The sequence below is a fragment of the Microchirus variegatus genome (assembly GCF_963457635.1).
Source record: "Microchirus variegatus genome assembly, chromosome: 1".
NCBI lineage: Eukaryota > Metazoa > Chordata > Actinopteri > Pleuronectiformes > Soleidae > Microchirus > Microchirus variegatus.
In genome coordinates this window covers 39,019,732-39,040,512 of record NC_139802.1, presented here as the reverse complement: position 1 = coordinate 39,040,512, position 20,781 = coordinate 39,019,732, and the positions used below count along the sequence as shown (strand labels likewise).

Genomic DNA, 20,781 nt, shown 5'->3' with positions numbered 1-20,781 from the left:
TTTTTGTTATGGAAGCAACATAACAATGAAAATACGAGACACCGGAAGACTGTTGCTGTATACAGGAGAATAATACTAGACGTATTTAATCCCGAATATATTTTATAAAGACATTAAAATGTCCTTCAAAAGATAGCGCTTTTTCAATCTGTCAAGAAATGTCACGCTTTCAAAAGGTACATCTACAACAAACGTGTGATGCCTATAGTTCCGGGGCAAGAAAACAACTTATTACATCACAATAAGCTACCTAAAAATATTTTTTTGGATTTATAAAAATAAAGAATACATTACAGACACTGTGAAAATAATGTATAATAACTAATAATGTATTTTCCCTTAATTTGGGCCAGTGTCGAGATGAGTCGTTCCTATTTTATCCACGGAAAAACGTTGCGACGTCATGACGTACTTCCTTCAAGTTTCGGGTACGGGGAAAACAACACCAAAGAGCCCCAGCCTCAGGAAAGAAAACATCAAATATTCCGAGTATTTGCTAACAGTTACTACCTGCGACAACTTCACTGTAACAAGCAACCCTTAAACACACAATGGTAAGAAAAATAACATCGTGAAACTCTATTATTTGACTTCTGTGGCGCGGTTGAATACGTTAGCATCTTGAGGTAGCATTAGCTTTGGTTTACATGTGGCATGTCCGCTTGCTCTACTGTATGTGAACAGTGTGTTTGTGTATTAAACCTTTAAAATCAGATTGGCATCCACTTTCAGGTGAAGATGTACTACTTTGTGTCTGAACACTAAAGCTTGGATGTCAAATATACGTTTTATACAGCCGATTGCTGATTAGATCGCATATGTGTCTTGTCATTTATGGTGTGTGTTGAAATTAAAGTTTTTAATTGTAAAATTGTAAAATCAGCTGAAATTTTAAGTTCATGTTACATTTTCTACTCGGTTTTTGATTAAATAAAAGTGACAACTGAATTTATTTATTTGAGAAGTAGTTTGTCACAATTTTAAAATGTGGCATGTTATGTGGATTTCAAATTATTTCAGTTCAGACACTTGCATGCACATTTTCTAAATGCTCCATCTTAGAACTGTTTGCATGTGTAGGTATGTAGGTCCTGAGAAACTGCAATTTGGGGTTGCACCAGTTAAGATCATGAAAGCATCTACAAACATAGAAAGACCATTCATTGAGTCCCGTGCTTTGTCTGGTTATTGCCACAAAAAAATGGATTGTCAGTTTCACAAAGTCCACCATTAACATACATTATGTGTCAAATTGGTCAACATCAAATTGTTCAGTTAATACAGTTTCTACTAAGATCTCATGTTTGTTTGTTTTCCTTTTGTAGCCTCAGAACGAACACATTGAGTTACATCGCAAGCGGCACGGCTACCGCCTGGACCACCATGAAAAGAAAAGGAAGAAGGAGAGCCGTGAGGCCCACGAGCGTTCCCACAAAGCCAGGAAGTTGATTGGTTTGAAGGCAAAACTGTACCACAAACAGAGACATTCAGAAAAGATCCAGATGAAGAAAACGTGAGTATGAGTGTAGAAAATTGGGTTTGTTTTCAAATGAGCTGGCTGTCCAAACTGGCTTGAATAAAATGTTCTGTCTGAATTGTATGCCCTTGATAGCATCAAAATGCATGAACAGAGGAAGACCAAACAAAAGAATGATGATAAGACCCCAGAAGGAGCAGTGCCAGCTTACCTTTTGGACAGAGAAGGACAGTCCCGTGCTAAGGTTCTTTCCAACATGATCAAACAGAAGAGGAAAGAGAAAGCTGTAAGTCACTGTTGACCTTCATTTACCGGCACCCTTGTTTTTTTGTTTTTAGATATGTGGAAGTGATACAGATGTGTGATTATGATATCAGTGTTTTCAAAACATAATCTTTCTTTTTTCTGCAGGGCAAGTGGGAAGTGCCTCTGCCAAAGGTGCGCGCCCAGGGAGAGACAGAAGTGCTGAAAGTTATCAAAACTGGAAAGAGGCAAAAGAAAGCCTGGAAGCGAATGGTCACAAAAGTTTGCTTTGTCGGCGATGGCTTCACTCGCAAACCACCAAAATATGAGCGTTTCATCAGGCCTATGGTAAGATGTTCACACTATTTGATTTACATGTACTCAAGTTCCATTGAGCATCTAGTTTTAAATGTGAAGCCTTAATCGCCTCTTTGTCCACGTCATGCTTCAGGGTTTGCGTTTTAAGAAGGCCCACGTCACACATCCAGAGCTGAAGGCCACATTCTGTCTCCCCATCCTCGGAGTGAAGAAGAACCCCTCCTCACCACTATACACCTCGTTAGGAGTCATCACAAAAGGAACAGTCGTAGAAGTCAACGTCAGCGAGCTGGGCCTGGTCACACAAGGAGGAAAGGTTATCTGGGGTGAGAGCTGAAGTCTGTGTGCAGTAGCCAGTTGATTCCCAATTTTTTTACCTGCAAGAACAATAAAGCCAAATTCCATTTTGTTTTAGTTTTGGGCACTTTATAAAAAATAATTAATTGCTGCAAGGATGCGTTCATAATTTAACATCAACAACATGATATTAATTTATGATGTGCAATGTACAGGAAATAATAATTTAAAAACATAGCACCAGTTCTCTGTACTTGGCACAAAGTTCTTCAAGGTGTTTGTCAGATAAGTTGTTGTTTTATGCATGCTGATAGACCCATTTATATCCTGGCTAGCTTCACTGCTTTGTTTTTTTTAGTTTATGCAGGCCAGATGGTTTGGTCTCTGTGGAGGTTTGTTCCTATATCTTTTGAAGATAATTTATTCATATGTCCAACCAATTTAATTGCCAAGTCATTGCTCAAACTCATAACAGGATAAATTGTCTTTATTTGTCTGTAGAAGTTTTAAAAATGTTGTGGAAATATTGTATGTTCATTTGCAGTTTGGCAGTGTTGTAACCAAATATTTTCTTCTTAGGGAAATATGCCCAGGTGACAAATAACCCAGAGAATGATGGATGCATTAATGCAGTGCTGCTGGTATAAGACTCTCCAACTACACTCTGCCTGGTCACCTTTTGACTTGCACAAAGAACATCAAGATACAATAAGGAAGACACTTAAAATCTGTAAGGACTTTCAGGAAGATCGTGGATGCAACGCAACACTTTTCTATGCTCAAAGGAAATGGGAATGTGTTAAATTTGATAAAAAATAAACTTAATATGAAACCATATGATTTTTTTTCTCCACATTGTCCCCTTTGTTGTACACTTGTCAATATTTAATATAGTATTTTGTGTGAACCAGCCCGATTCTTAGGGCACAATATCAGTGAAAACATGACTGACAACAGGTACACAAGATGCTGCTACACTTCAGCAGCAAGCTCCACCTCCTGCAGTCACTCGTGAGTCAATGCTTTAATTCAAATATTCTTTTAAAGGGATAGCTTTTGTGAAATGTGGTTGTATTGGTACTCGTGCACAGTGTTGACTGCACTGTGCTCACCACCTGCTCTGCTCTGCGTGGATTCCAGCAGCTGCAGCGCCCCCTCCTGGAGCTTAAACCCTGTCCTCATCTGCCACATCGACCTACATCCCCATCGCCAGCGTATCCATGAACATGGAGAGGAAGACGTTCGATGGTGATGACACAGGTCTGACCACCATGAGGAGTCAGAAGACTACAACAAGAGTTTCCATTAAAGGTCAGTCCACGTACCTCAAGCTCATGAAGATGATGTTTGATTGAAGGAAACTGAACAACAGAACTCCTTTGTTTATTGAATAAATTGAATTTAGTAACTTCGTCCCTTTTGGAAATTTCTTTTACTTTTCTTTTTTTTTACGTTGTGTAATTAATTTTTTTTTTTTTTTTTCTGTATTTATTGTTTTTATTCCTTTTTGTCCATCTTGTTCTCACTCAGTACCAATGTAAATATTGAATTATTTCTCCAGTTTAAATGAATGCTGTTTGTAAGGATTTAATACAAATTAATAACTGAAACCATCAGCTTTGTACTTGCTGTGCATATTTTAAGGGAAGTTCGCTTCAGGTAAAGAAATCATCCTGGAGCTGAAAGCCGTTGATTAATATAATAATACAGTAAATCATCAAATGGTACCTTCCAGCTCCTCTAATGTGTGAAATGGCTGTTGTTTGCCTTTTAATATAGTTGACTCACTAGAATTCCTGCATACACAGGTTCACTGTATTATTGCTCATATTATTTTCAAGACGTAAACATGAACTTAAATGTTCAAGTATCAAAAAAGGGATATCTTGTGGCCACATTCACTTCAGGTCATAAAATCTGAGAGTCCAAGTGAATGTTTGTCTAATATAATGAAATAACCTCCAAGTTATATTTATATATATCATATGATTGTTGGTGATAAAGGTCCAGTGCTTTAGAAGGAATTAGTTACTTCTAATTCTGAATTAAGACTCCTGCAATCACCCGTACCTCTCTCATGCATACCAGGGAACTAACGTGGCCTTGAAATTCCACATACTTGAAATCAAACTTTTCTAAATTCTAGCACTACAAATACATGTATTTATTTTTAAAGAGGCTATACACATACAAAGGTTACTGGTTGGTTTATTTAATTTCTGTCGATAAACTCCTTGCTGTCGTACTTCGGACCTTGAATGAACGACTATATGAAACCACTTTTTACCGCTTACATCACCACTTCAGCTCTGTAATCCTCTGTTTATGTCTTTTGTGCACCACAAGGATTTCCATTGTAGGTACAAACTATTGCAACACGGCTTCATGAAATCCAATTCGCAGCGGGGATACCTTACGACCTCAGAGGGTGTAATGACCTCTCTGTCCTGGTCACTGAAAAAGCAACAATACTGTATCCTGTAATCAGTATGTGCTTGCTATTAATGAAAATTAAAAAAAACGTGTGTTTCTCTGTAGAGCATGTTTAATCATTCACTGATGTCATTGGAGCTCCTGGAATTAAAACGCCCGTAAGGATTGAGACTCGTCTAATCCCTCATGCAGCAACCTCTTATAGTGAGACTTAAGATTGTTTTGATCTCTGTGTTGAGTAACCGACTGCTCTATCTGCAAGGCCACTCTCAACGCTCGTAGGCTGCTGTTGGATTAGTCAGTCCGATCGCTGCACGGGAGCGGGACTCCGAGGAACAGTGGAGACGGAACATGAATGAAAACGCACAGGTCAGTTAAAGACAATTGATGATTGTTGTTGTTTTTATCATGTATGCAATCAGGATTCACGTAAAAAAATATGTGGTTCAGTAAAGAACTGTATGGTGGTTGTGTTCTGATTACTGCGAAGCTGTGTGTTCTTTGCATACATTATGAATATTTACATGTTTAAAGAATTGATATTTTAATATAAATTATTTCAATAATGGCTTTCTCTTAAAGGTGCATTATGTAGTAAATCTAGAGCAACTGACCATAAAACCCCCCTAATATGTCACAGAGACTCAGGATTAATGTTCATATAACAAACTGAACTCACCACCAACAACAACAGTACAGACAAAATATTTGCATTAAAAAAAATATTTTTGCAGACTGCAAATCATGTTTATGTTTTGAAATCATGTTGTGGCATGTGGCGCCACCTACCGCCGTCTACCAATCAATGCAGTCAAGTAGATTCTCCGCTGCCGAGCAACCACGGGTTGCCAGTTACGTCAGAAAAACGAAACCTAAAAGACCTCGGTATTTTGAATTTGAATGTAGTAGCCGTTTTTTTGGCCACATTCTTACATATGGCACCTTTAAACGTGTTCTGTTGCTGGAGAAAAAACTAATCTGATTACAAAGTTGTAACATATTTAATGAGAAAATCACATTATGTATTTATCCAGGATTGTAATAATGAACACATGAACAAGGCTTAGGCTCGGGGTACGTGACTGAATTACACAAGAACCACGTGGTCCCTAAAGCTGGAGTTTTAAGTACTGTATGTGGCCTCTTAATGCATACTACATGATGTCCATGGTGATTAACACCCCCCCCCCCCGCACCCACACCCAAAAACACACCAACATCTATTTATCAATCCCTCCAGATTGAATTGGGAGGCCAATTTGCTGCATTTGCCTTGGAAATGGCCGGTTTGACTTTTCACAATAAACCGAAATGGCAGTGACAATAGTCGGACTGCACTAATTTGCCCGTGTTGCGATGATTTACAGTATATTGTGAAATGGGTTGTATGGATTGTAATCTTTACAAAGTGGGTCCCCATTTAAATAAATTATGGTGAACACATATTTCACTGGCCTTAGTGTACTTCAATGAACACATAATAAAACAGTCAGGAAAGCTCAAGGGGCAACTTGTGACTGAACAAACTATCAATAATCATCACTCCATGTCTTGTTTGTTCTATGAAAGAAACACGTAACACTAACATGTATTTGTGGTTTAGTGTTGTTGGACTGTGTCCAGGGATTAATGAGATGCACACATTTAACTCGTAAAGCGTAACCTTCTGCCAGCTCTGGCTTCTTTTTATATCACACGCCTGCGTCACTGTGTTCGAACGTGCCAGTCCATTCAAGAGTCGCTGAAATATGTGACTCTGGGCCAAAGTCATAAACCCAATTCATCAGCTGATTCAATACTAGTGGCCCCAAGGCTTTACTACAATCAAAGGAGCATTGTCTTAATCATGCTTTTACAACACAACCACGTCATTCCCTGCATCGGCCTTCCGAATACACGTCCCCTTCTCGTTTAACTAACATTTTTGTTCTCCCCTCACATCGCAACTATTCTTGGGCAGGACAAAGAGGTGATGAAGCGGATTGAGAGGGAGGTGAGGATGCAGGAAGGGGCCAGTAAGCTGCTGGCTGCTTGTTCCCAAAGAGAGCAGGCTCTGGAGGCCTCAAAGAGCCTGCTGACCTGCAATGCCCGCATTCTGGCCTTGCTCAGCCAACTCCAGAAGATGAGGAAAGCTCAGATCCTGCAGAGAGTGGGACGCAGGTGGGATGCCATGTGACGTTGAATGTCGCAGTAAGGAGATGATGGTGAAACTAGTTAAATGGAGGAGGATTTAAAAGTATGTTACACATTTTGAGTGTATGTGGGCCTTGTTATGCCCAGTATCAGCCACTAGAGGTCAGGTGAGATCGTTTTTTTCCTTCATTGAACACAGACATCTGTGACCTGAGGATTTAAACATGTGTTTGTATGCAATCAGCTGTAACTCACAGCTGATTTATGTCTGTTTCTGCAGCTCATCTGAAGATATGGTGCCATGCACAGGGAAAGTCGCCCTTTCAGGTGAACACAAAATCATCGTCGAAAAGAACACAACACAGAATAAGAAATTGTTCAGTTACAATATAGTATATCCAAGTCGTGTTTATGCATTTTTGAAAACACTCTGTGACAAAACACCTAATTGCGATGAATGTCCCCCCCCCCCTCCTGTCAATTAAGACATTACAAACTACGATTAAAGGTGCAGTATGTAATAAATCAAAAGCAACTAATATGTCACAGAGACCCAGGAATAATGTTCATATAACAAACTGAACTCACCAACAACAACAGTACAGCCAAAATATTCGCATTAAACAAAATATTTTGCAGACTGCAAATCATGTTTATGTTTCGAAATCATGCTTTTGGCATGTGGCGCCACCTACCGCCGTCTACCAATCATTGCAGTCAGTAGAGTCTCAGTCTCAGCTGCCGAACAACCACGGGCTGCCAGTTAAGTCTGAGCTACAATGGCGGAGAAAACGAAACCTGAAAGACCTCTGTATATTGAATTTGAGTGTAGTAACCATTTTTGGCCGCATTCTTACATATAGTGCCTTTAAATGTTTTTTTTTCCTCCCAACAAAACTCACTCTTTCACTTTTGTGATACTCAATAATGGATTTTGCCTAATTTGAAACTCTTAATCATGAATGTATTCAAGTATTTGTGTGGTGTATGGTGATATTCGCAGTTTATTATCATCATCTATTATTGGGATAGTGTGAGATTGAGGCAAATTACCCACGGTGGCGCCCCCTAAAGGACGAAGCCGTAAGATGTTATTATTGCTAACTGTAGTAAAATATTATATACGGTTTATTTTGTTTAATATTGTTGTCATATATTATGTTTGTACTTTACTTGCCATACTGTGTGTAGTATGTTAGTATGTATACTATATTTTATGGTTTATAGCTTTTATATTTGTCAACCATTCTGTTGTGCAATGGAAATATTATAACCCCAGAATATTCCCCAATAATATTACTTTTAATAGTTTAAATACTGTTTGCACTCTGTAGGCCTACGAATCCCGCTCATGTGGAAGGATTCGGAGTATTTCAAAAACAAAGGCGGTAAGTTTTGACCAATGCAACTGATGTTTCAAATGTCTTAATTAAAATACCATAGAACTAGTTGATCCTAACTACATCTTTTTAATCTCACCATAATGTAAAGAATCTTTTCCCAGGTTACATGAATGCTCATCTTAAAATTCTTATCTGCACCCTATAAATTACTGTAATTATGATGAGTGACTGTGTTATTGTTGCTTGCAGAGCTGCAGCGCTGTGCCGTGTTCTGTCTGCTTCACTGTGGCACGGAGATCTATGACACAGATCTGGTGATGGTGGACAGGACTTTAACCGACATCTGCTTTGAAGACACGTTCACGTTGTACGTCGATGACGTTGCGAATGATTTCAGAGATTCACTTTTCTAATTTCTAAAACTTGTGTATTTGTGTGTCTGTGAGCAGCGGTGAGGTTGAGCCAGGCTTTCAGCTTCGCGTCGAGCTGTACAGCAGTTGCGTGGTCGAGGATTTCTCCCCGGCGACCGCGGGAACCAGGAGAGCGAGTCGTCTGGGAGGCTACCAGGGATGCTCCTCTGGGAAAAAGATCCGTGCTGCCTTTGAGTCTGCGGCTGTTTGCGGGTCCGTGTCCAGCGGAGAAGACGCGGCTTCTGGAAATGTGTCCCCACCTGATGTGTCGACACTGTGAGGGGTGACAATGAGTCACGCGGCAAAGTCCAGTGACCCTCATTCAGAGGAAGGGAAAAATTGATTTTGCCTTTATGCTTTTCTGTCTGAAGGGCGTCAAAATATAACCTGCTGGCTCACGCGACACTGAGAATTGAGCATGTACAGGAAAGTTTCAAGACGCATGATTTATCATTGGCAACAGTGGGTGAGTAACAAATCCTCTCCTCTCCTCTCCTCTCCTCTCCTCTCCTCTCCTCTCCTCTCCTCTCCTCTCCCTGAATCCACTCTGTTTTCTTTTCCAGAGGACAGTCCATTCTGGTTGCCTTTGTATGGAAATATATGTTGTCGCTTGGTTGCTCAGCCTCTGTGCCTGACTCACCCGGTCCTAAGTGGTCAACTTACGGTCCAGGTGACTAGATTATCATACAGTACATTTCCCTTCCGCGTGATGTTTCTCCTCACATAATGAATCACTCCAGTCCTTGCTCCCCTATCAGCTCGAGGAGAACCTTAATTGCTGGGAGAATGTCCACGGCGTCCTCAGGGGGCAGAGTCTTCTCTGCTATAACAGTAAAGAGGACTTGGAGTCCGAGCCTGTGCTTGTAATTCCCATCAAAAAGGTCAGTCATGAGCAAACGATGCATCACCATTAATGAGTTGGTTACATTTGCTGTATTGTCCATGTTGACTGCAATAGCATACCATGGCCACATGAGTGTGCTTGTGAGCTGGAGTAAATGTGTGCAGATGAAGATTGGTGTCAAAGTATGAGAGAGTAACACAACAAATACAATCGCATTGTCGCAGATGAAATTTAACTTTGTTTGTGTGGTACCTCAGCCCCGTACCCTAACCTTAACCATCACAAGTAAGCGCCTTAACTCAATTCTAACCTTAACCCTAGCCCTAAAACCAGGTCTAAACCCTGAAAAAAGCCCTTTAAAGTTGTGGGGCCCAGATAAAATGTCCCAACAAGGTCAACATGTCCTCACAAAGATGTAAATTAACAGTACACAATATCGCATATTAATGTTTTCAGCTTGTCAGAGATGCACCATGACGGGCTCATGATCCAAGTTTTTTTTTTTTTTTTTTCAAGCCTCATTTCAGTGGCGAACACAACACTGGCAGCGAGCTCCTCGAAGCATGCTTGGAACGTGTGCCGCACTTAATCTCATGACCTGACATCGACTTGAGCAGATGACAGATGACACAAACATGGCACCTTCCCTGATAGTCTACACTCTTAGAAATAAAAGTGCTAAGTAGAACCATCTAAGGTTCTTCGGCTTGTGTTCATAGGAGAACCCTTTTTGGCTCCAGGTAGAACCTTTTTATAAAGGTTCCACCTGGAACCCTTTTAAAACCCTTTATTCAGGAAAGCGGTTTTAAAGGGTTCTCTGGATCAAAGCGGTTCTTACTGGAACCATTAGTTATACCAAGAACCCTTGAAAAACGGAAAAAGGGTTTTTCAGAAGCAAATGGTTCCAGGTAGAATCTCAGCCCTTGTACAAGGACCCTTTTGGAACCCTTATTTCCAAGAGTGCAGGATGACCCTCTCTCACCTGTATTTATTATCATTATTATGATTATTATTTCATTGCTTGGGAGTGAAGTATTGTTTTTGGTGGCTGGTTTGTGTTTCCACACTTGCACTTGCCAACATGACCAAAAGAGGCCGCCAGAGGCTTGTTTTGTGTGAATGGGGTGACGTCTGCCAGCTCTGATTGCCTTATTATGACTATTATTATACATATATTTCCTGCAACATCGATTTACTTTACACGTGTGTCTTTGTTTTTTTTCTGTCAGGATACTGTCGTCTGTGCTTTGGAAAGCGATGCTGTCCGTTTGCAGAGAATACTCATCACTGCACAGTGTCTGCACAGAGAGGATGTGTCGTACACGCTGATCCCGCACCGATCTGAGGTGGCACAGCGCTGGATTGAGGTCCTCTGGCAGCACATCTACGACATAAGTGAGGCTGGAATGACTGGTTGTGCCTGTTGTTGTTGTTTGTGTTGATGATGAAACACTCTCTAGACTTATTACTGTATCAACCAATCAAGATGGAATACTTGCTAAGACAACTAATTGATAGGTTAGAAGTTTCCATTTCCATGCCATTTATTTGAAAACTTTCCTTCTGTTAAACCATGGATGAGTTTAGGCCATGAGCTAAATTCATCTCTAGACTCACAGAGGAGTCACCACTAATTAAAATAATTTGAAAAGATAAGTACAAGGTGTGCACACCAAACAACTTCCACCTTTTTAATTCTCGAGTTAATACCTCTGCCACGGTTTCACATTGCTCGGAAACATGTGATCGTGATTCCCATCGAGCTTTTTGAATTGTTGTTGCTCTGCTTTGAAATTTACGCTTAAAAAAGACACACATTGATCCACCGGGCACCCGAAGCTATCCACCTGTTGATCCCTGATTATGATAAATATGACATAATTTACCACCAGGTGCCAATGAAATTATCTCCTTTTTGAAATATGCAAGTCCTTCTAAAAACTCTCGGCAACTTTTTCCATCCTCTGCATCCAATACCGCACACTTATGTGTGTCTTATGTGATTCTAAATCTGCAAATTAAACCATACCCATTTCCAGGTTGTGAATGGAATGTGGTTAGGTTTAGGTGAACACACAGAACACACACACGCACAAAAATGTTTGCCATCCTCTGCATAAAAAACACAACTTGTCGTGTAAAAACATACACCAGGATTCCCCGCATACTCTTACTCATATTCATCAAATGTCTCACAATGCCACCACTGTGCCTTGTACCTCAGCGTGACAGTTTTGCCTCAGATACTCTCAGTGTCTCACTACTGGTAAGGTGTAAAAAAACAAAAAAAAGCTTTAACGTTTAATTGCGTGGGAACGTAACTTTTCGGAGATTAGCTTTGTCGGTGTGTCTTTCTGTTTGCCTGTCATGCACACGCTAACACACAGTTGTGTGGCATTAACATGATAAACACCAGCAGTTCCCTTTGTGTTACAGTGTGTATTATATTGCAGTACTGTCTTGTGTGAACCCTGACCTGAGCTGTCAAGCTAAAGATATGCAGCGTTCTGTGATGCAGCAGAGTTATATCAGTTCCAAACAAAGTAAACAGGAGCTGTTTTTCAAACCGCAACGACAGCATAATCTCTGCTTTGTACACGCTCGTCCTATGATGATGAACTGACCGTTCAGTCACTGTAGCAATTTTTAAAAGTTAACTGGTGACTTTTGAGTCACCCAGCAGAGGATTTTGTAGTTTCACCCACACGCGTACAAACATTGTACATACATTCATACCTGTAGGTCGTGTCCATGCATCATCATGAGGCGATGTGGCAGTTAGACTTAAGCAATGAAGAACAAGTGCGCATTGGCCAGGTTTTTTTGTATCCACTGGAAAATTATGACAAAGACGAGGCCAAGTTTACAGGGCACATGTGTAGATAAATACATTTAAAAAAGCATTTAACAAATACTATCACTCTTCTTTACAATTAATTAATGAAGCCATATTACTTGGTGTAGTGATTAGCACTCTTGCCTTTGCTGCAAGAAGACCCCGGTCATTTATGCATGGAGTTTGCATGTTCACCCCCATGTGTGCGTGGGTTTTCTCCGGGTTCTCCGGGCTTCCTCACACAGTCCAAAAACATGCAATGTGGGGATTAGGCAAATTGGACATTCTAATTTTACATTTGATAGTGTACTATGTCTCATCTGACAGGGCGATCCCCGCGACCCTCATAAATAAAGCAGAAGAAGATGGATGGACTTTACGCTTTAAACTTTAAATATTTGATATAATCATCTATCTATAAAGCAAGTTGTGTCTGTCTGTCTGTGTGTCTGTGACCGGCATATCTTGCTGACCGTAAGTCAGATCGCCCTAAGACTTTGGATATGGGTTGAGCATGGCCCGATGGTATGCATCCTTGATTTTCCAATTTTTTTGAGGAATTTTAATTTTTGCGGATTTATCACGCTACACCAGGCAGGCAGCGGCTCATCAGCAGCAGCTGCGCTGCCTGGAGTGGGGAGGTGTGAGTGAAGAGGCTGACATTTTCACACGGTTCACCGCAGAACACGGTGTTATACTGAAACGACGACGTCGCTGTCCATTCACCAATACGCGAGCACATATTTATTTTGCATTAGCATGCTAAGACTTTGTGGCTAACTTGGCAAACCTGTTTCCAAAGGTAAGCTAGTGAGGCTACAGTTGGCATGAGCATAGGGCTAACATAATACAAACACTGTGCAACCTCATTAGGCACAACGCAAATGTTTTAATCTTCGATAAGCATTAGCGTAGCTAGCTGTTGTGACTGGAAGCCACGCCAGTTGCACAGTGTTTGTATTATGTTAGCCTTTAGTTCCTTATCATGCATTATCATAACTGAAAAGTCTTAGTAGGCACATTTAAATCACACAAGGAATCTTCAGGTTGGACCTATTTAATTTCCTCTGGGGTTAGGATTAGAAAGGTCAGATTTGAACTATAGTAAAGATACCTGGGGCCAGAGATCCTTGCGGAATATTCATCAGCTGTCAACCAACATAATTAAAAGCTTCTATTTGCATCTATCGAGTGTCTATGAAACACAATAAAACATGTCATCATGCCATGACGGAAGTAGTCGCATCCACACAAGTTACATTTTTTCCTGAGGAGTGGAGTCTGAAATAACACATCACTAAAACACATACACGAAGAAGAAGAAGAAGGAAAGAGACAAGTAAAATCTTTCTTTGGTTGTGTCGAGTCTCAAATTGGTCAACTGCTCAAATGATTGAAAATATTGATTTGATATGATTTTTTTTTTTTTCCTTTTTAATTGTCCTACATTCCATCGTCCTGTATCATCTGACTGACGCGCAGGAATGAGTCAACTGGAAATATTAACCACCAATGACAAGTATGTCTCTTAACAATATGCAAAGTTTCATTGTCTGAAATGTAGTTTCAATTAATTATTATAATTACACTTTATCTTGAAAGTGTACACTCGGTAGTTTGTATGGATTGTTGTTTTTCATGACCTCAGAATGAGCTTTTAATATTCATACCAGGAGCTATGTCGGCTTGACAATGGACAAAGCAAACATTTTTTTTTATTTTTGATGCTGACTGAACACACTTAGAAGGGAGGGGTGAGGTGAAGTGAGGGACATTCAGCTGCAACATGCAAATTCACCAATAAGTGTTGCTAAGTTTTACCTCGGGTACCATTAGAAAAGGGGAGGGACATGCTGAGATAGAAGATTTTCTGTTATTATTGCAATTTTTGTCAACAATACATGTTCTTTTGTGTTTGGTTGCGTTGTGTCGTGTAGTGCGTTTGTCTGTTTGTCATACCCTCTTAGAAATAAGGGTTCCAAAAGGGTTCCTTCTACAAGGGCTGAGGATCTACCTAGAATCTGGAATTTGCTGAAGAAAGGGCTTTTCAAGGGTTCTTGGTAACACTAATGGTTCCAGTAAGAACCATTTTGATCCAGAGAACCCTTTAAAACCCTTTTCCCAAAGAAAGGGTTTTAAAAGGGTTCTTGGTGGAACCCTCCAAAAGGGTTCTCCAATGAGGACAAGCCGAAGAACCTTATATGGTTCTACTTGGCGCTTTTATTTCCAAGAGTGTAAGCTCATAGAGGCCCTACAGTTTTGTCTTATTTTGCCTTCATGATGATAAAGATAACCCGTTTGACATCTGATGCCAGATGTTTTCGCGCTGTCACACACGTCCTGAATGAATCGAAGCCTGTTCAGTAATTAGTTGTTATCGAACACACCTTAAACCATACACAACAACAGCTAATGCCGAGCCAAAGCCTTTGTCTCCAGTTTACAAGGTGGGTTGTTCGTTTCTGTCGGGCCTTAATTATTGAATTCATTCTGTGTTTGCGTCACAGAAATGACGAAGGCACCCTTAACGCTAAACTTTTGTCAACACCGTCTCTCAAACCTTTCTGACTGACTGAGGGATAGTAATCGAGAGACAATAGACATTTTGCGCGTCTGACAGACGCACCTTTTTGTCCCTGTACTGGGAGTGTGTCTCTATATCTAAAAATATCGTATTAATCACATAATAGTTGAGAGCTGGGGCGATACTTGAGGCTTGATTATATATCTGTGAACCTGTTATGAATACTGTGAATCGTGTCTGCGCATGTGTACTTTCATTTTAGAGACAAATTTTCTCACAAATGTGTGTGCAATAGCTCATTCCTGCTACTTTTAGACTAATGTTATTCTACATACCCATCAGTCCATCAGTGCTTAATTTGCAGCATTTTTATTTGTATTTATTTGTATTTATTTGAACTTCATTCTTATAGTCCCGATAGTTTATCGATGGATTTTACAGGCTAGGTCAAGCAAGGTCATGCAAGGTCAGGCAAGGGAAAGGCAAACATCTAAAAACCAAAATACAAACCAGGTTTGTACAATCATCTGACTGACACACACCTGAGAGAACAATACACACAAAGACAACCTGGAAGCTGGGCTGGGCTGTATAAACACAAGTTTGACTTGGTGAGAACAGGAGAGGAACCAAACCAAAACAAAGCAGGAACGGCAAAATGACTATACATCATTTAAAAAAAAAAAAAGAGCCCCGACACTGAAAGAAAACAACACAAGCAAATAATTACCCCAATAATGAACATGTAAAAACATTTAGACAGGTATGCTGTGACAGGTGTGGCATCATCATTATCGCTTTAGTCACAGAATTGCATGCTTGCCAATTCTGAGATACTATTAGCTTTCAAAATACTGGCACAGAACGTGTTGTTATGCAAGCAATGTTCAGCTGTAGTGGAGCCTACTTTTGGTAAATTTTTGTTGTTGATATTATTTTGCTCACGTTTGGACTTTCATCTGAAAACGAGCTCTGTCGAGCAAAACTATCAAACCCGACCAAGTGGCAACAAGACATGACATCACCCATAAGACCTTCATTACTCATATGATCTATTTTCTTAGAAATAAGGGTTCCAAAAGTGTTCCTCTACAAGGGCTGAGGTTCTACCTGGAACCATTTGCTTCTGTAACACCCTGTCCTGAAGAAAGGGTTTTTCAATGGTTCTTGGTAACACTAATGGTTCCAGTAAGAACCATTTTGATCCAGAGAACCATTTAAAAACCCCTTTCCTGAATAAAGGGTTTTAAAAGGGTTCTTGGTAACACTAATGGTTCCAGTAAGAACCATTTGGATCCAGAGAACCCTTTAAAAACCCCTTTCCTGAATAAAGGGTTTTAAAAGGGTTCTTGGTGGAAGCCTCCAAAAGGGTTCCAGGTGAAGCCTTTATAAAAAGGTTCTACCTGGAGCCAAAAAGGTTTCTCCTATGAGGACAATCCGAAGAACCGCATATGGTTCTACTTAGCACTTTTATTTCTAAGAGTGTACTGAGGAAGGTAATTCACAACATTGTCGTCATGTTTGAGGCCTTTCTCTATGGAGTTTGCATGTTCTCCCCGTGTACGAGTAGGTTTTCTCTGGGTAATAGTATTTCCTCCCACAGTCCAAAAACAATACAATAAGAGGGTCACTCTAAATTGACCATAGGTGTATGAGTATGAGAGTGGATGGTGGTTTGTCTCTGTGTGTTGGCCCTGTGATGGACTGGTGACCTGTCAAGGGTGTACCCCATCTTTTGTCCCATGTCAGCTGGGATTGGCTCCAGCCCCCCTCTAGTCTTATGTGGAGGATAAAACGTTTAGACAATTAATGAATGAATCATGTTCTATTGGGAAAAACACCTAAAAACTAACCATTGAGACCATTGACCACCTTTGGAATCCTTGGAAGAAGCAGAAGACTACATATGGACAAACTCCGTCCAGGGAGTGGATCCCTCACCTGTGGTTCTCCCTAAGGTTTCTACCCTTTTTCCCTGTTATAAGGGTTTTTCCCTGGTAGTTTTTCCTTACCCTGGTCGAAGGTCTAAGGACTGAGGATGTTACCAACCCTGTGAAGTCCCGTGAGACAAACTATGTTTTGTAAACTGTGGGCTATACAGATAAAGATTGATTGATTGATTGATTGATTGATTGATTGATTGATTGATTGATTTATCGATTTATCCCCTGAAGCTGTTGAATCACTGTTTTGCTTTTGTTTTTTCAGCAGGAGATTTCACTTCGTTTTTTAGTTCACATTTCAATCTGATTTCACCCGTCTCACTTTACGAGAACAATGCTGCGCTGGTTGTCGTTAGCAGACCAGAACAAATTGTACATCTGTCTTGACGTACAAAACAAATCTCTTTGTTGTATGCAGTGTGGGAATGTCGCTGGGTGACATGAGATCTGATCACCACTATATTGAGACACACAAAGAGAGTTGTCTGGGCTTCACAGTGGTATAACTGTAACAAACCTTCATTTTTTTTTATTTTTTTTTTTAAACATAAAAGTTTTTGAAATCTTTGAACTCAACCTCTCATGCTGTTTGCGTGCAGGCCAGTGGAAGCAGTGTTGTCACCACCTGATGAAGATTGAAATGCCGAGCCCCAGGAAATGCACAGCAGTGAAGCAGGGATCGCTATACCATGAAATAGGTAAAAGTGTAACGCAATGCAGCAGTGACACCTGAATCATATGATGGGAGCATCACCTGGGGTTTTTGCTGGTCTACATTTATTGTTTCAGAAACCACAGTGAAAACTTTTAATCCGAACAATATAATTCGTCCTTACATACAAGTAAGTAGTGTTTTAGTTCATCCAATCCAACTTTATTTGTTAAGCACTTTAAACAAACCCCAGTGGACCAAAGGGCAGTACATAGTACACACAATGAGTAAAAACCTGAAGAAATGAAATGCAATAAAATAACATTAGATTAAAAAAAAATTTTAAATCATAAAAACACAAGAAAAAATGGCAGCCATACAATAAAAATCAAACATCTTGTTTTCATGGGCCGGTTCTGTTGATGGACCAATGAAGGAGGGTCCTAGCATTGGTCACACAGACCAACAAAGTGCTGAATCAAAATGAGGTCGTCTGGTGCCCTGGGGATTTGCTCAGTGTTTGCCTGCTGTCACTTAGCAACAGAGCTGAACTGAACGTGGTACAGCTCACCAAGATAAGATAATCCTTTATCAGTTACACAATGGGGAAATATGCAGCAGCAGTTCAATAGTAAAAGTAATAAATAATATGAATAGACATAATAAACCAAAACTTGTAATATTAGAAGTAATAGAAATACAATTCAGCATCAACGTCAATCGCGTTTTAACTTGAAATATGTACAATATGGTGTAGCCTATTTATTAATACGTCTAAGATACTGCACTGATATGCAACTTTGATCTTTTGACATGGGAGACATGATGCAACCATCTCAAATTGTCCCATTATATATTCAGTGGCTGGATGTGTCAGGTGAGTGTGTGATTAAGTGATTAAAAAAAAAAAAACCAAAAAACTATAGACAATGAACGTTTGCCTGAAACATGAAATAAAAAACAATATATTTAAAGCTACGTTAAAGAGCACATAAATCATTACACTACTAAAATCTGATCCACCCATGACAAATGTATCGACAATCTTGATCCCGATCAACGTGACTCTTTAATATCATGTCACATATGATGATCTGACAATGCGATGGAACACGAAATGCGGTGCCTCATTTGTGTCGGCTTTGTGTGCATCTGCAGGAAGCTGGAGCGATGCCTGGCACGCAAGTAGACGGACGGGTTTGAGCAAATCACAAGATCTAGTGGAGATAAATAAAACTTCCCAACAATGACGTGTTCGCGACACTGTTGACGTGAACGCGTCCAAGCAACAACATGTCAATCACTCTGTTTACGGACTGATACAGATTTACAAAGAACAAACAACTTGGCAGCACCCATGAGTATTCCAAAAATAATTACAAACAAACAAAACCAATACCAGGAAGTAAGTAGGGGTCTTTACTGGAAATCCATGTAGAGAATTATAAACTCTCAGATTTGTCACTATGGAATTTTTTTTTTTTTTTCTTTTTTTAAACAGACCTTTGATCCGGAATGTGATCTTTAAAGGGTTAGTTTGGTGTAATTAAATTCTTGTCTCCATTTGTCTCTCCCTTGTTTTTTTAAGTTACGCCTTCGACCAGAGACGGTCTTGTGGTTCCTGATTTGTCTGTAGAGATCCGCACTTTGCTCTCTTCCTACTACAAGGAAAGGTAGGCTTTTCTTTCTCTGACGTCGTGTCTTTTACCATTTGTATTTTCACTTTTGCATACATTTGGCAATAAATCGCTAATCATAACATACATCCAGTCCATTCAAATGGAGGCCCGCGGGGCCACATGCGGCCCATAACCAACTTCGTAGTGGCCCAGCCTGTGGTTCCACCAGAAACTCTGAGCTGTTGCTCAGTTTAGAGAAACACTTTTCTCTGTCTGTCAAAGATTCCTAGTACATCCCGAGTACATTGGGGCAGCTGTGGCCTAGTGGTTGGGGCATCGAGCTCGAGACCGGAAGGTAGCCGGTAATGACAAACGCGAGAGAACAGATCAAGCGTCGCTTTACTTGTAGCGGAAGTCCCGCTTCCACTCTTTCTCCGCTTCGTCTGCTACGGCCGCGGTAGCTCGCCCTCTCCCTCGCCGGCTTCTGACAGCTCTACCGCGGCCACGAAGAGCTGTCCCTCGTCCTCGTCCTCTCCCTCTCGTTGTCTGAATAAATGCTAGAACCTCATCTGCTGACACGGAGAAAGACTACAAGGACGACATTTGACCGGCTGACAATACCTTAGCGCTCAGGGAAGGGAGGGGGTGAGCAGAGGAGCAGTTCGTTGTTGTAAATTTCAGCCGCTCCTCTAGATGTCACTATTAACTACTTACTTCACCTTTAAAGGCACTTCTTTCATAGATAAACAAATGCTATTATTGTGCACCTTTTTTGATTTCATGCACTTTACGTTGCACGTGAGATGACAATTTTTTTATTATTTGTCCGATATGATCAAACATAATTGTATTGCTAGTTCCTTTATTATATTTACAAATGCACTTTTTGATGTACTTTTTTAATTTGTCATCACCCGCTGCTCACTGGCTGCAGATAATGTCGAGCCAAGCTAGATTTCATGGTTTGAAATTGCGGCCCAACCGAGTTAGTAATTGAATTTGTGTTGCACTCTGTCTACTACATGCTCTTTACCACACCTCCACTGACATTTGCTTTGAACTACAGTGACTATTAATTAATCAAGGACTTCAGGACACAGTCAGTGATGTTCTAAATTAGCTGAATACTTGCTGTCACCGCGCGCATTTGTGTGTGTGTGTGGGTTCACCTGTGTCGTGTTGCACCTGCACTTAGTGGTTGCTTTACCTTGTGAGATACAGAGCAAGTACACAGAGGGCACCACCTGTCGAAACTACTCATTGCAAAGAAAAATACTGTGGTTCTCGTTGCTGAAACTGGTTTCTACGAAGATAAATGGCTGAGAGAAAAGTCATGCAGAAGCTGGACGGTTCTCCTCTCACTTAGAGAGTCGTAGCTCAAATTCTGATTCTGTAAGTCACTCTGATTTGGTGAAATGTGAAAAAAAAAATGTATGTATGAGGAGTGAAATTTGTGAATTGTGGAGGAAGTTGAGGAAAATTGTTTTAAAGAGTTGAACAACCTCATCCACTCGAGCGCTCAACTGTCCATGCAATACACACCGATGTGGATTAGGCTGAAAAGCTCCATTTTTTGTGAACTTTTTGAAGTTTGAATTCATTTTCTACATCGAAGTAAATGAAATCAAATTTTAGAAAATGTGTCTGAGGTGCGTTTCAATTTATTTGAATGAGAATTTGTCTTAAAATATTCCAAAATTATGAATGAA

At 40.3% G+C, this 20,781-nt stretch overlaps 2 protein-coding genes across 2 annotated transcripts; both read left to right on the top strand.

Moving 5' to 3' along the window:
* The first annotated feature begins 415 nt into the window (after positions 1–415).
* nsa2 (NSA2 ribosome biogenesis homolog) lies at positions 416–3,169 on the top strand. Its single transcript, XM_083900607.1, has 6 exons — positions 416–554; positions 1,326–1,513; positions 1,613–1,763; positions 1,889–2,068; positions 2,172–2,364; positions 2,915–3,169. Exons 1-6 carry the CDS (start codon positions 552–554, stop codon positions 2,980–2,982), a joined length of 783 nt encoding a protein of 260 aa, XP_083756733.1. The 5' UTR covers positions 416–551; the 3' UTR covers positions 2,983–3,169.
* A 3,562-nt stretch (positions 3,170–6,731) lies between these two features.
* Positions 6,732–19,397, top strand: LOC310940077 (rhotekin-like; the record flags this gene model as incomplete). The annotated part of the gene is made up of 12 exons (XM_083904999.1): positions 6,732–6,928; positions 7,182–7,228; positions 8,236–8,289; positions 8,494–8,611; positions 8,694–8,930; positions 9,026–9,120; positions 9,218–9,324; positions 9,413–9,535; positions 10,728–10,893; positions 17,401–17,499; positions 19,042–19,126; positions 19,355–19,397. Exons 1-12 carry the CDS (start codon positions 6,741–6,743, stop codon positions 19,395–19,397), a joined length of 1,362 nt encoding a protein of 453 aa, XP_083761125.1. The 5' UTR covers positions 6,732–6,740.
* Between the last annotated feature and the right edge of the window lie 1,384 nt (positions 19,398–20,781).

Bases quoted from the DNA above. Each gene is read 5' to 3' on its own strand.
- nsa2 (XM_083900607.1), top strand. The intron at 1,514-1,612 runs GTGAGTATGAGT...TGCCCTTGATAG, and splicing joins AAGATCCAGATGAAGAAAAC to CATCAAAATGCATGAACAGA. The intron at 1,764-1,888 runs GTAAGTCACTGT...TTTTTTCTGCAG, and splicing joins AGAAGAGGAAAGAGAAAGCT to GGCAAGTGGGAAGTGCCTCT.